The following is a 16,335-nucleotide window of genomic DNA, read 5'->3' as shown; positions in this document are numbered from 1 at the left end:
CGCCCACTGATGGCTAAATGGATAGAGATGAGATATATATATATAATGGAATACTATTCAGCCATAAAAAAGAATGAAATCTTGCCATTTGTGACAACATAAATAGATCTTGACGGCGTTAAGTAAAACAAGTTCGAGAAAGGCAAATACCATAGAATCTAACTTATATGTGGAATTTTAAAAACAAAAACAACAAAAGCAAAAACCAAGCTCATAGATACAGAGAACAGATCAGCGACTGTGGATTGTGGAGGTGGGAGAAATGAGTGAAGTGGGTCCAAAAGGTACAAGCTTCCAGCTATAAAATAAGTAAGTCATGGGGCTGTAATGTACAGCATGGTGACTATAGTTAGTAATACTGTATAGCATATTTGGAAATTGCTAATAGAGTAGATCTCAAAAGTCCTCCTCACAAGGAAAAAAAATTTTTTATAACTGTGTATGGTGATGGATGTTAACTAGGACCTGTTGTGATCATTTCATAATATAGACAAATATCAAATCATTATGCTGTACACCTGAAACTAATATAATATTATATGTCAACTGTACCTCAAAAACAAAAAGCTGTATCGAGTGAAGTGCATTATCACTTGAAATAATAGAAAAACTCTTATTATTACCAGTTTGGACCTGATATTTTGCAATTAACGGAAGCTTAGAGTTACTTGAAGTAACAAAATGAGGATTGTCATAACAACTTTAAAAGATGCCTGTAAAAAAAACATTTCCATTGCATTAAATCTATAGATTAACTAGGGAGAATAATATTTAATTTTCAAATATTTGAAAATATCTTATTATTATTTTTATCTTATTATCTTATCTTATGGTATCTTATTATTACTGATTTCTACTTTAAATTGTAGTATGGTTAGAGAATATACTCTTCAGGATTTCAATCTTCTGAAATTTATTGAGACATGTTTTATGGCCCAATATGTGATTTATCTTGGTATGCATATCATGTGCACTTGAATAGAATGTGCATTCTGTTGTATTCTAGTTGCATGTGATGTTCTACAAATGTCAATTAAGTCAAGGTGGTTGATACTGTTTTTCACATCTTTTATGTACTAACTTATTTTTTTTGGTCTAGATTTTCTATAAGTTATAGAGAAAGTAGTGTTAAAATTTCTACCTATGATTGTAGATTTTAAGTACCTACGAATTTATAATTAGTATGTATTCCTGATGAGTTTTGTCACTATGAAAAGCCCTTCATCTCCAATAATAATGATTAAAATCAATCTAATATTTATATAACCACTCAAGCTTTCTTATACTTATTATTTGCATGCTCCATCTTCTTCCATGCATTTATTTTCAATCTATCTGTGTCATTATATTCAAATCACACCTCTGGCGGATAGCAGATAGGCAGGTCTTGCATTTTACATAAGTATTAATCTCTACCTTTTAAGTAAAATACTTAATCTATTTTCATTTAATGTCATTGTTGATAGGGTTAATCTAGGTCTACAATTTTGCTATTTCTTTTCTTTTCACCTCATCTGCTTATATTTCTCTGTTCTTCCTTTTACACCTTCTTTTAGATTTTCTGAATATATTTTAGAATTCTATTTTGATTTCTCTGTTGTTTTTTAGCTATTCCTCTTTGTATTTCTTTTTTCTTTTCTAGTGTTTGATCTCGGAATTATAATACACATCTTTAATTTTTCATAGTGGACTCAGAGCTAATATTCTACCACTTCACATAAAATAAGAACCTAGTAAAGCATATAATTCCATCTAACTAGCCCTATCCTTTATTCTACAGCTGTCATAGTCCATCTACACATGCCATATATGCCACATCATGTTATAATTTTGGCTTTAAACTGTCAGGCTTAATTTTTGTTAATGGGGGAGGGAGACTTTATTTATCCACATATTTACCAACTGCAGTGCTCTTCACTCAAACCTGAAGATCTTAGTTTTCATCTGGTATCACTTCCCTTTAGCCTGAAGAACTTCCTTTACCATTTCTTATAGTGCAGATCTGCTGCAATGAAATTTTTTAACTTTTGTTTATCTGAAAATGTCTTTATCTTGCCTTCATTCTTGAAGGATATTTTCATTACTTACAGAATTCTTGGTGGACTTTTGTTTTTCCAGTACTTTAAAGGTGTTCTATAGCCTCCTGGCCTGCACTGTTTCTGATAAGTGGTCAGCTATCACTTATTATCATCATATCATTTCTCAGGGTGCTTTCAAGATTTTTTTTTATCTATCACTTTCAACAGCTTGACGATGATATGCCTAAGTGTGATTTTCTTGCATTTATCTTGTTTGGAGTTCACTGAGCTTCTTGAACATGTAAATTTATGCCTTTCACCAATTTGGGGAAATTGTCAGCCATTATTTCTCCAAAAATATTTGCCCCAATTTCTCCTCTCCTATACTTCTAGGACTTCATTAAACACGTGTTGCTGGACCTTCTGATACTCTCTTACCAGTCACCAAAGCTAGCTTCATTTTCTAAAATCTCTTTTTTCACTTTTTCAGATTGAATAATTTCTACTGATCTATCAAGTTCACTGACTTTTTTATCTTTTCCCAATCTTCCAAAATCCTATCTAATAAATTTTTTATTTCAAGTGTTCTACATTTCATTATAGAATTTTCATTTGGTTCTTTTTTCTAGTTTCTATTTTTCTGTTGAAGTTTTTTTGTCTATGCATTCATTATGTGCATATTTTCCTTTATGTCCCTGAGCAGAGGTACAACAGCTGCTAACTCTAATATGAGTTATATCAGAATCCATCTCAACTGCCTTTTCTGGGCTTATGTGTATGTGTGTCTAATAAATGTGGATTGTATCCTTGACATTGTGAGTGATACATTTTTAGACCCTGGATTCTATTATGTTCTTCTGGAGAGTATTTATTTTTTTGCTTAATGGGCAGTTAACTTGGCTGTACTCACTCTCCAAACTCTTTCTCTCTTGTGGTGGACAGCAAGTAAAATCTGTTCAGTTCTTTTAGCCTGTAAGATTTATATGTAGAATTTGGAGCACCTTCCACTATAAGAATCTACTTTATACTCTCTAACTTTCCAGCTCCTACAGCCACCCAAACTCTGTGCTGTGATTTCTATCCAAGTTGTTGACAGAGGCCTGCCCTTAGGCATAGAGTTGTGAAAAATGAAAAATTCAACTTATGCCATTCTCATCTTCCAAATGTCAACATCCTCCAGTTTCTGACTGCTGTTTGTCCTTCTACTGTGCTTTCAAACATTTTTATATCATTTTATATTTTTATATAAATCTACTTATAATATATATTATACTTTTACATATATTTTTATATTCTGTCCAAAATTTGTCATTATTTGTGATAAAGGTAGTCTGACACATGGTACTCTGTCATTACTGAAAGTGGAACTCCTAAGAATTATTTTTAAAATTAGAAAACTAGAAGACTATAAAAGTCACACTTGTCATGACTTATATCATTTCTTTTTAATATTACTTAGTTGTAACAATATTTCCTACAGCAGTCCTTTTTCTATTCTACTCTTTCTTATATCAGAAAACAGAAGTATTTTGGAAATGAAAGGAAGGAGATGAAAGGGGAATGAAGGGAAATCGGATGACGGGATGACAGTGAAAGAGGAAAAAGATTTATACAAAGAAAAACTGATCAAGTCCCTGTCCTGGTATCTCATAAGCTCAAGTTAGGCAAATTAAGAAGAGAGATGTTGGAAAAATAAGAATGTAACTTCTCAAATGGATGCAACAAATGATATCGGTACATGATTACTTCCATAAAGAGAATAAAAGCCAAAATATGTTATAATGTTAGGAGATCATAAACATACAGATTGTGCACACAAATTATAATATAAAATAATGACAAAAAAATACATACTCCTCAATACAATTTCTAAAATCCCTCCTTTTTTACCATGAGAAAACACTGGAATATGGATTTTTTTCTTAAGTGCAATGTTTCCATAATAAAATCTTTAAAATATAATCAAACAAAAAGCATGACTAAAAACTCCAGACTTCTTACAAGTGCTAAATTTTGTCCATTTTTATATAAACATAATTATATTTGAGAGAAGGTTTCTAAAATGCATGCTTTTGATCATCATTAAATTCCTTCAACTCTATATGTGATGTGTATAATGGGGAGTTCTTAGACATTAACAATTATCTCTTCATATCATTTTATTCTAATTCACCATTAAAAGTGAAATTAACTGTATTTCAAATTTCTATATAAATAAAGATAAAATTACATATATGCTCATTAAATTTAGAAATGCCTTCTAAGTTTGCCAGATCACTTTCTAAAGGCTTACAATATCCTCCCATGTAATACAAAATTTTGTTTATTCTCATTTTGTTAAAACTTTTCCATACTCCATCTTCTATAAGACACTGAATCATCTGTTTTACCCCTACTGCTAATAGTACAAAGAAAACACCTGTTTTATAACAATGAATCTGTTTTTCAAATTTGAAAACCATACTTGCTTTCCATCTTGGAAACTACATGAACTACTTTCAGATCTTTTATTTGTGCCAGCCAGCTTCTGTTTCACACCTTCAATAAAACCCTAAAGCTCACTTGGGTTATCTGATATTTATTATGTCATTAGCCTGTATTTGCATAGGAGTCACTACATAAAGTACATGCGAATTACATAACAAAGCTCACTTAAATCCAATTTCTTTCACATTTTCTGAAAAATGTAGGTCCTGAAGAGAACTCACTGCTGTGTCTCTGCTGCCCTCTACAGGAATGGTTCTTGGAAGACGTTGATAAAATAAATTATGCAAACCCAGACACCAATACTGAACGACATGGAAAGTCACATCCATAATCAACAACATTTGCTAAATGTCTCAAAAGACAACAGCCCAAAGAGAAGTTATTCCCATGGCTTTGATTTCTATCATGCTTTTCCTCCAAGTAGTTGAGTATCTAGTTATGCTATACATTAAGGAATACAACATAAGTAATTAAAAGAATTTGGGATCAGACTACATGAGTTAGAATCGCAGTCCACCATTTACTAGCTATATCTCCGTTCCCTTATCTATAAAATGGGGTTAATAATAACACCTACCTCACATGATCAGCACTTAGCGAAGTGCCTCGCATAGTAAGAACTCAGGGTTATTGTGTTGTTATTTATGTTATTACTGCTATTATTATTATTGACACTATAAAAAAAATAGCCAGGACCATAACTCAGCAGCCAGAGTCTGAATTAGAACCCTGGCTTAGTCATTATTTTATAACTGTAGGAAAATTACTTAATCTCTCTGTGCCTCAGAATCCTCATCTGGAAAATAAGGATCATTACAATAACACCCACCTCACAGATTAGCTTATTTAAACCTTATTGCTGAGGTTTAAATAAGCTAATGTGGGGCACTCTTCTAAGTGCTTTGCTACCTACAACAAGGAAGCACTCATGTTACGTGCTGCTGTTATTCTAAATTCAGGTGCCTTTACATAAGCACTAGTAGAACTCTGCTCTAGAGAACTGACAGAATCATGCTTATAGGCAAGACTGTTTCCTAAATCAATAATATCCCTCACTCCACCCTGGGCAAGGGATTCAAGATAGACCTGAATTATAGTCAATGCTTCCCACTGAGTTAAAGTATGGTTCTCCTGCAGAGTAAGTATCCACCCACCATGTGTTCCATTTCTACAAACACACATGAGAGGCAAAAAGTGACAGCCTCATGAGTTATATAAGGGAGGTCTTATTTCTGGAAAGCTAAGTAATAGTTACAAAATTCCTAATTATGGTATAAATATTCCCCCTCCAGTGTTATTCAATGTACATGGCTCACTTAAACACTGTAGCTGACTCTGTCGATGCCCTACTCATATCTCCTCCTCTATGTCTTCAGTGATGCTGCCTCTATTTCCAACTTCCAGCACCTCTATTTCTTTGCCTCAAAGCTTTTTCTGGCTGCTGGAATCCATTTTTCCCACCTGTGTAGCAGTCTGTAAGAACTAGGAAATACTCCCAACCCCCAGGGCCCCCAAGGAGCAACCGTCAACCAAAGAATGAAGGGAGCTGTGTATAAATACCTCAGCTTCCTTGACCCTCTGGTAGGATAATTCTGAGGCTCCCAGAGTTTTCCAGCAGTACTAAGTTCCAGGTGCCCACAATGGTAACTTGCTTGATAATGACCCCTTGATCGGCTGCTATCTCCTGCCAAGCTCACTTCACTACCAGGTGATGTTCTCAGGGCATGCTTCTATGGAAACTCAAAGACAAACAACACACTACAAACAGAGGCAAGTCTACAAAAACTGAAGATCATATATTTTACTTTTTTAAACCTAATTGAAATATTGAATAAACAGAAGAGAATGGTTTTAGATACTAGTATAAGGAAGTATTAGGAAAGAAGTGCTGATGTGACTGCAAGATACTGTGCAGAAGGTATGAAGGTATATGAGTTAAAGTCTTCTGAGAGGCAGATGCCAAGACAGTATCAGCTATAGAAGAGATTTATCAGGGGAAGCACCTGTGAAGGATAAAGGGGAGAAAGCAGGAGTCAAGGAGAGCTTTAAGACCACAATGCAGGTCTAACAACTCTGAGAGAAGCAGAAGGAAAGATGATCGGGTAGGAAGAGTCTCAGACTGTAGTGCAGCTATAAGAAATTTTGGCCAGGTCAATAGTAAGTCTTTGATTCAAAATCACCCCTAGAGCGGTTCCGTATGGTTGTCTCTCACAACCCTGGCATATTTAGTCAATGGTTGGGACCAGCCCATGCGAAGCATGGCCCCAGTACAAAGACAATGGTAGATCCTGAAGGATGGCAGTTGGGGACGTCAATCAACTATGTTCCTTGCAACACAAGATCTGAGTGCACATTTCCATAACTACACTGTAGGGAATAATGATGCAAACTGACATTATCTCAGCAACTTGAAAAATGTGTCTAGAGAAAACCTTCCTCTTCTCCAAGGTTATCAATTATCAGTATGTACTACTGTTTTGCATATTTATAAACTTCATATAATGTAGTATCAAACTGTACATATCCTTCAGCAAACTGGCTTACTTTACTTCCTCAATATTATCCATGATGATAACTAGAGCTCTCTACTATGTAAATATTCCACAATTTCCATGTATTCATATAAAATTAGGTTATTTTCCAAAGTTTTTTCTCTTGTGAACAATGCAACAATGAATCTTATATATATCTCCTTCCAGGCATGTGTGAAAATTCCTCTGAGCAGTGGCTTTCAAACTTTTTTGGTCAAGAACTACAGGAAAAAATACATTTCATACTGTGATCCAACACACATATACTAATAAATCTAACTGAATCTAAAGTTTCACAAAAAACACTCTTACTAACTGCTATTCATTATAATGTTGTCTATTTTTATTCCACTATGTTTTTAAAAGTCATTGAATGAATTATAGCACCCATTAATGGGCCATAAGCCACATTTTGAAAAAATCAAGGATATTTACCTAAGAGCAGAATTGTGGGATCAATCAAGCATGAACACCTTCAGCTTTACTAGAACTTACCAAATTACAAAATGGCTGTACCAATTTACATTTCCACAGCAACTATTCCTATTGATCTATATTCCTGACATCAGGCAGCGTCATACTTTTTTTTTGTAATCTGACGAATATGTAATATCTCATTTTTAATTTGCACTTCCCATACTACTAGTGAGACTGAGCATCTTTTCACATGCTTATTAGCCATTCAGGTTTCCCTTTCCTATTCTTCACCTGATTTTCAACTGGGCTATTTGTCTTTTCCTTACTGGTTTGTAGAAGTTCTCAATATATTCTTGATATTACTGTAAAATGTCCTTTGAAAAAACATTTTTAATGCAAGCAACATATGTACTTGGTTCAAAATTCCAAATAGCACACAAGGTTATATAGTAAAAAGTGTTCTACCATTCTAGAAGTAATCCATATAAATACATATTCTTTCCATTTTCTCTACACAATTATTCTATATCCTGTTTTTGTCATTTAATAAGGTATTTTGAGGATTATTTCATGAGCACATAGACTTACATCTTTCTTGTACTTCAAAAAAAATTATCAATGTTATTGAACTATATAACTTAAGCACACTAAACTACACATATTCAAAGTATTCAGTTTGATCAGTTTTGACATGTGTACACTCCTGTGAAATTATTACCACAATCAAGATAATAAACACTTCGGACCAGGCTGGTGGCACAGCAGTTAAGTGCGCGCACTCCACTGCAGCAACCCAGGGTTCGCAGGTTCTAATCCCAGGCGAGCACTGACGCACTGCTTGTCAAGCCATGCTGGGGCGGCGTCCCATATAAAGTAGAGGAAGATGGGCATGGATGTTAGCCAGGGCCAATCTTCCTCAGCAAAAAGAGGAGTATTGGCAACAGATGTTAGCTCAGGGCTAATCTTCCTCACACACACAAAGAAAGATAATAAACATTTCCATCATCCCCAGAACTATCCTCATGTCCCAATGTAACCCATCCCTCCCCTCCACCCTCACCCCTAGTCAACCACTGACCTGCTTTCTGTCACTATAAAACCATTTGTATTTTTTAGAATTTTATATAAATAAAATCATACAGTGTATATTCTGCCTCATTCATTTTAAGGGGCTGGGGCTAAACTGTGAAGGTTAAGTTATACGGACCTTGATTTTCAGACAATGAGGAACCATCAAAAGTATTTCAATAAGTGAGTGATACGGTCATAATTTTTGTTAAGATAAATCTAATAAAAAGACATAAGCTAAGAAATTAATTATGAAGCAAGTGAAACAATACAGACAATAGACGAAAGGGCCTAATTTTGGGCAGAAGTAGTGGGGATGTTGTAGTTTAGAGGCCAAATCTGCATTACCAGGTAATGAAATAGAATCAGTCAGTGAAAAAGAAAAGTCATTAACTAAGACCAAAAACACACCAAGAGGATGAGCTTGGGTTAGAAGGAAAAGAAAGGATATGGCTTGGGACCCCTTAGACTTACACCAACTTTAGGACATCCACACAAAGATGTCATTAGGCAGCTGGAAACCCATATAGAATTCAGGACAGCAAATGGGTTAGAGAAAGATTTAACGGTTATCAATACTTGGAAGAGAATGTAGCTTGAGAAGAAAATAAGGAAAATAATTGGATCTTTGTTCCCATATGAGGAAGAGAAAGGAAGAAAAGGAGGCAGAAGTTAAGGCCCTAGAGAACATCACTGTGATCAGGCAGACCACAAATCCAAAAGGTTCTTTCCTACATTATAGGAATGCCTCAAAGTTCACTTGAATGAATCCCTTTTTTGAGTCACTTTTCAATGACAATGTAATATGCTGTGCTTTAATATACAAGTTTATTAAGAAAAACAGAAGTACCTGATGAGGAATTACATGGAAGAAGTCTTGAATTTTTTAAATATGAAGCAAGCCAAGGTCTTCTCTTTTCTATGACCATATCTTTCAAATTCCTGCCTATTTGCATGCTTCCTCCAGTATAAGAAAGCAATCAAAGTAGATTCAGAGGCATTCAATCAATACCTGAAGACTTCTGTGGCAAGGTTTCAGCCACAGCTGCCTTGTTGACTACATAAGTAACTTGCTCACAGTCACCTATCTTTTCTAACAGTTTGTCTGAAAATTGAGCATAACAAAATCTACCTCACAAAATTGTTTTAAGGCTCAAATGGAAAATGTACTGCTATAAACTGAATGTTGAAACCTAATCATATGTTGAAATCTAATCCCCCCAAATTTCTTATGTTGAAACCTAAGCCCCAATGTGGTGGTATCTGTAGGTGGGGCCTTTAGGTGGAGCCCTCATGAATGGGACCCTTATAAAAAGGCCCCAGAGAACTCCCTTACCCCTTCCATCATGCGAGGACACAGTGAGAAGATGGCCTTCTAAGAACCAGAAAGCAGGCCCTCCCCAGACACCACACCTGCCAGCACCTAGACTGTGGAACTTCCCAGCCTCCAGAACTGTGAGAAATAAATTTCCGTTGTTTAAGCCACTCAGTCTACAGTATTTTTGTTATAGCAACTCGAATGAACCTAAATGAACACCTAAAGCAACTAGTAGAATATAAGGCCCAGTATATGTTCAATCTATGCGATTTATTTCTCTTTTTCTCCTTTGACGGGAAAGCCATTGACTGCTATGTTTTTCTTTGAGTGGTTTTTTTTTTTTAAATTATAAAATAAATATAACAAAGAAGAAAATAAACTTCTCCAATAATCCTACCACCCAGAGACATACTGTTTACATTTTGGAGAACTATGCAAGCTTGCCATTCACTTCTTACAACCATATATTTTATTATTCAAGAGCTACCCTGAAAAGTCTGTGTCATAATGTAATTCGTAATTTTAATAAGGTATAAATTTGAATTGCAAGGACTACAAAACCTGTGTGCACGAGTTTCTCAGTTAGCTAGTGAGCCAGCCAACCATCCAGCATTTTTACCCATGCAGCATTCCAGTCTTTCTTACAGTCGTGGTTATTTACAGCAGGTTTCAAAGGACAAATATATCCTTGGTTCACAGAATATTTCCTCCAAAAACAAGCCAAGAAAAAAATTAAAAGTTCTAAGAAACTGATATTTCCTAATAAGAAAATTAAAGTTTATGACAATTAAAATACTAAATTTTAAATTCAGTGATGACAATAATCTACAATGAGGACAAACCCATCATTCTTTCTATTCAAAACAAGAAAAAGGAATTCATGAAGTTAACTTTATTGAATGTTCTATTATCTTATCAGTACAGAACCTGCTCATGAAATATCAGATAAAACTTAAAAATTATAAAGACACAGGTAATCTGTGATAAGAAGCTATGCACAGGAATCCCACCTGTCTCAATAGAAATGAAGTGCTTTAAAAAGCCAGGAACATGATGTAACAGGCAGTTCAGCCACTGAAGCAACCACTACGATAAGTAAATATTGAGAAACAATTTTTGTGTGTGTGTGTGTGAGGGAGATCAGCCCTGAGCTAACATCCATGCCAATCCTCCTCTTTTTGCTGAGGAAGACGGGCCCTGAGCTAACATCTATTGCCAATCCTCCTCCTTTTTTTTTTCCCCTTTTCTCCTCAAAGCCCCAGCAGATAGTTGTACGTCATAGTTGCACATCCCTCTAGTTGCTGTACGTGGGACGCGGCCTCAGCACGGCTAGATAAGGGGTGCATCAGTGCGTGCCCAGGATCCAAACCCAGACTGCCAGTAGCGGAGCGTGCATTTAACCGCTAAGCCACAGGGCCGGCCCATGAGAAACAATTTTAAGAAGCATGTTTTTTGTACAGTGTGACAATAAGAAAAAAGTAAGACCATGCTGTCACAGAAGCCCTTTCTTCCACACTGAAGAAGTTCATAGAGGTAAAGGCCCATATATTGAAAGGTCAACAGAAACTTTTAGGTCATGCCACAACACTTCCTGGTCTGGTTAGACATGATTTATTCCATGGCAGTTTTGGTGGCAGTCTCAGGACTCTCAGTGGTCCTCTGGTACCCCTGAGTTGAGATTTTACAGCATACAGAGGTTGATATTTCGGCTTTTTCTTCTAGCATTCTCTCATAAACATTTTTACCATATCAACAATAAAAAGTCCTCAAAAACATAAATTTTAATGGCAGAAAAATATTCTAAAATATAGATATATTACAGTTTTTTTCATTTTTTATTGTGGTGAAATATATATAACAAAAAATTTGCCATATTAACCATTTTTAGGTGTACACCTCAGAGGCATTAAGTACATTCACACTGCTGTACAACCACCACCACTATCCATTTCTAGAGCTTTTTCATCATCCCAAACAGAAACTCTGTATCCATTTTAAACAATAACTCTCCTCACTCCTCAGCCCCTGGTAACCTCTATTCCACTTTCTGTCTCTATGAATTTGCCTATTCTAGGTACTGCATATGAGTGGAATTACACAGTATTTGTCCATTTGTGTCTGGCTTATTTTACTTAGCATAATGTTTTCAAGGTTCATTTATACTGTATCACATACCAGAATTTCATTCCTTTTTAAGGCTGAATAATAATCCATTGTGTGCTTGTGTATGTATGTCACATACATACATACACACACACACATACCATTTTGTTATCTATTCATCTGTTGATAGACATTTGGGTTGTTTCCACCATCTGACCGTTGTGAAAAATGCCGTTATGAAGGATGTACAGTATCTGTTTGAGTCCCTGCTTTCAATTATTTTGGGTATATATCCAGAAGTAGAATTGCTAGATCATATGGTAATTCTATGTTTAACTTTTTGAGAAACCATGAAACTGTTTTCCACAGTGGCTGTACCATTTTATAGTTCTACCAGCAACGCACAAGGGTTCCAATTTCTCCACATCCTCAACACTTTTTTTCCCATTTATGGAAAACAGCCATGCTAATGGGTATGAAGTGGTACCTCATTATAGTTTTGATTTGCATCTCCCTAATGACTAATGATGATGAGCATCTTTTCATGAGCTGGATTGCATGAAAAGAAACCAGACAAAACACATGAAACAAGAGCTTTCAAGACACCGGACATTAGGCAAGAAGAACACTAATCCCTGAAAGTCTGTTAAGAATTGAACTCTACAACTGCCCCAGCTTACTTTCTCGAGAGAATTTCCAAACCACATAGTAGGGAAGGGGAACTGAGGTGAAACCCAGTGGGCTCCCTGAGTTGAAGAAACAGAACTGAGAGTCCAGGGGGACAAAAGTAGCTCGAGTTCATAGGACAAAGTGCCAGAAAAGCCACAGCTGTATAAAGAACCCATAATTCCCCTCAAATGTTCAGCAGAGTAGTGATCCACTTGTATATATAAGGAAACTACGTTAGACCAGGAAAAGAACCACTCAGAAGCATTAGAACATCAGTGCCTAGTGCTCACACAGGGTCAGGAAACAGTGGTTGTTCCTGCCAGCCAGACTGGAAAAACTCCTAATTCAGAGCATTACACAGAATATTCAGGAAGGTCTTGCTTCAGTAGTAGGACATAAGACTGAGCACTTCCCCAGACCCACCTAATAAGTCATAAAGCAACATCCAAAAAAATTAAACTGTTTCCAAGTAACTGTACCCCAGAACCAAGTCCCAAAATATTTAACAAATTTTAAAATTCAGCACCACACAACATAAAATTCACAATGTCTGGTATTCACTCAAAAATTTCCAGGCATGCAAAGAAACAGAAAAATGCAACTTACAATGAAGAGAAATATCAATCAACAGAAATAGACACAGAAATGACACAGATGATAGATTTACAGAAAAGGTCATTAAAACAACCATTAAAAATATACTCCAAATGTTCAAAACACAGAAGAAAGTATGACTGTGTTCAGGAGAGACATGGACAATATAAAAAGATTCATATCGAACTTTCAGAGATCACAAATACACTGGATAGTATGAACAGCAGATTGGACACTGCAGGAAAAAAGATTATTAATCTTAAAGATACAGCAATAGAAACCATTCAAAATGAAACAGAGAGGGGAAAAAAATGAACATAGTATCAATGATGCATGATACAACATCAAGCAGCCTAATTAATATACATATAATTAGAGTTCCAGAAGGAAAGGAAAAGAGGAGTTAGGAAAAAAAAAGTGTTGAATAAAGGCAAAAAACTTTCCAAATGTGATGAAAACTTTAAACCTATATGTGAAGAAGAGAGTTAACAGAGCAGATTTGAGACAAGTATCCCTAGAAAGCCCTGCCTGTAATGTTGGTCCTGGCCTACCTCTGGGAACTTAGATTTCAGGAGGGTTCCACCATTCCCTAAACGATAAGTGCCTATACTGTACCAACAATATGGCTTATGCTGAATACCTGTTTTCCTTCTTGAAATCTGAAATTTTGGTACATGCTAGGCAGAAAGTGCCTACATTACCAATCCCCAACAAAAACTCTGGGCACTGAGTCGCTAATGAGCTCCCCTGACAGACAACACTGAACACATGTTGTCAAAACGCACTGCTGGAGAAATTAAGCATACCCTGTGTGACTCTAGTGGAAAAGGACTCTTGGAAGCTTGCTGATTTTGCATTGTATCTTCTCACTGTAATGAATGATAGCCATGAGTATGACTGTATGCTAAGTTCTGAGTGTCTTTCCAGCAAATTACTGAACCCAGGGGTGGGCTTAGGAAGCCCTGACACACCAGAGATCCAACAAGTTTGACAAACTCCAAGCAGAAAACCACACCTAGGTATATTACAATCAAACTGCTTAAAACAAGTGATAAGGAGAAAATCTTAAAAGATCAAGAATGAAAATAGCTTCAGGATTCTTGACAGCAAGTCTGGAACTAGAAGACAGTGAAGCAATGCCTTCAAAGTTCTGAAGAAAAATTATTTCCAACCTAAAATTCTATATAAGTTTTCAACAACATATCAAAGTGTGATAAATGCATCTTCTGACATGCCAAGTCTCAAAAAATTATCTTCCATAAATCCTTTCTTGGAAGCTACTGGAAGACGTGCTCAATCAGTGTGAGAGTGAAAACCAAGAAAGAAGTAGACATGGAATCCAGGTTGAAGTTGCTCCACGTAGGACAGAGGTAAAGGGAATTCCCAGAAAGATGGTGGCAATGTCCACAAAGCAGAGAGGACACTGAGTTCAAACTGGAGCAGCTAGGAAGTTGTGGGCATGAGTTCTCCAAGAAAACTGAACTGACAAAATGCCTGCAGTGTCTGAAAATCTTAATGGGAGAGCTCAACAATGGTGAAAAATTAGAGTTTTATTAATAAGTAAAACTAGGCAAACAAAAGCCCAAAATAATTAATAACTCCAAGGAAAATGAAAAGTTGTGAGGGAAAAATAATCATAATAAATACTCGCCTTGGTTATGAATATTATTTATTCACAATGATGTAATGCTGAATATGAATCCAACCAAACCATGATATATTTATCCTGGAAGAATGGAAGGATGGGAAAAGTTCAATGTGTAGCAGGTGGTGGGAGATGGGTGAGAACAGAACTCAGGATTTATCCATGTTTAGAAGTACATTACAAGCATGTTATTGAGAGATAAGGAGGTAAGGAACGAAAGAATCCACTAAGCGTCAAAGTGTTTGTCCCCAAACAAAACACCGAAAGGCTATGATTCACAAATGCCATAAACAGAATGCAAAATTTTGAAACAATTTGTTCTTACCTTAGGAAACTCAGATAGCCTCTCTTCACTTGTCAAAGAAGGACTGCTTGCACAAGAAGCACAGTCCGATATTTCCACAGCACTCTCACCATCTTCAAATTCATTACATTCACTAGTATCTTCCCTGTCACTGCCAACCTCCCAGTCAATAAGCTGCAGTTCATCTAAAAAATACAATTTTAATCTAAATTTTATTTATCCTTAGTATTTTTTAAATCTATTTTTTAATTCTCAGTAGATAAAAAGATCCATGTTGCTCAATAGTTTTTTAAAAATACATTTAAAGACAGTGAAAAGTATACTCTTACTCTTATCTCTAGTTATCCTATTTCTCCTCTTACCCCCACTCCAATTCTCTGGTTTTATTAGTTGTTTTTGTAACCTTCTCGAATTCCTTCAGCATGTTCAAACAAATAAAATACACAGTTATTTTCTTCTCCTTTCTGATACACTTTAATTTTTTTTTTTTTTTTTACTTAACATAACTGAGAGGTTTTTCCACATCAGTAACCAGGAGTATTCTCATTCTTTTCTACATCATAGGATTCCATCACACAGTTGACCTATAGTTTATTTAATCAATCTTCTATTAATAAAGATTTTTTTCAAGAATTTTCACCCCTAATTTTTTTCTGTAGATTTCTCTCATCAGTAAGGAAACAACTAAAGTAAATTTAGTTTTTAGTTTACTTCATAAGCATTATTACCTAGATGATACTTTAGCAAAATTTTAATCTGAAAGTTAAATTATTCTCATACATTAAATAACCAAATGTACTGATTCTAATCTGCTACGCTTAAAGAAATGAAAGTCGTTATTAAGGATAAATTAATCTAATCTCTGAGGCATGGCGTATAATGCAACCCTGCCTACAGTACAAAGCACAAGGATTCCCTCATGGCTACTTCAGTAACTTAGAGGGCTAGTAAGATATCTTTGGCCCTGTTTCAGAGGTCTGGTAGCAACAATGTTACTTCCAGATAGAAGTAATATTAAAAAAAAACAACAACTATCTTTAATACCTGAAGGGAATTCAAAATAAAAAAAAAAAAAGGAAAAATTAAGTATTCTTTAATCTGATACTGTTGTTGCAAAAGATGAGGTAAAAGTACACTATAATGATTATAAAAGACTGGAGGTGATACCAGTCTGAGAGAAG

The 16,335-nt window shown here is 35.5% G+C and overlaps 1 protein-coding gene across 6 annotated transcripts in view; it reads right to left on the bottom strand.

Annotated features, from left to right (window-relative positions):
• The window catches only part of SPIDR (scaffold protein involved in DNA repair), a 480,323-nt gene that overhangs the window by 394,448 nt on the left and 69,540 nt on the right, over positions 1-16,335 (bottom strand). For all 6 annotated transcript variants that reach the window (XM_087447711.1, XM_087447713.1, XM_087447710.1 and 3 more), the window contains exon 5: positions 15,176-15,339. In XM_087447711.1, the coding sequence (XP_087303837.1) occupies positions 15,176-15,339 (164 nt within the window). The remainder of the gene's footprint in view (positions 1-15,175; positions 15,340-16,335) is intronic.

Source organism: Ceratotherium simum, chromosome 23 (genome assembly GCF_057802395.1).
Source record: "Ceratotherium simum simum isolate JZ-2026a chromosome 23, ASM5780239v1, whole genome shotgun sequence".
NCBI lineage: Eukaryota > Metazoa > Chordata > Mammalia > Perissodactyla > Rhinocerotidae > Ceratotherium > Ceratotherium simum.
The sequence above is the reverse complement of the archived record's forward strand: the minus strand, read 5'-3'. Positions and strand labels throughout refer to the sequence as shown.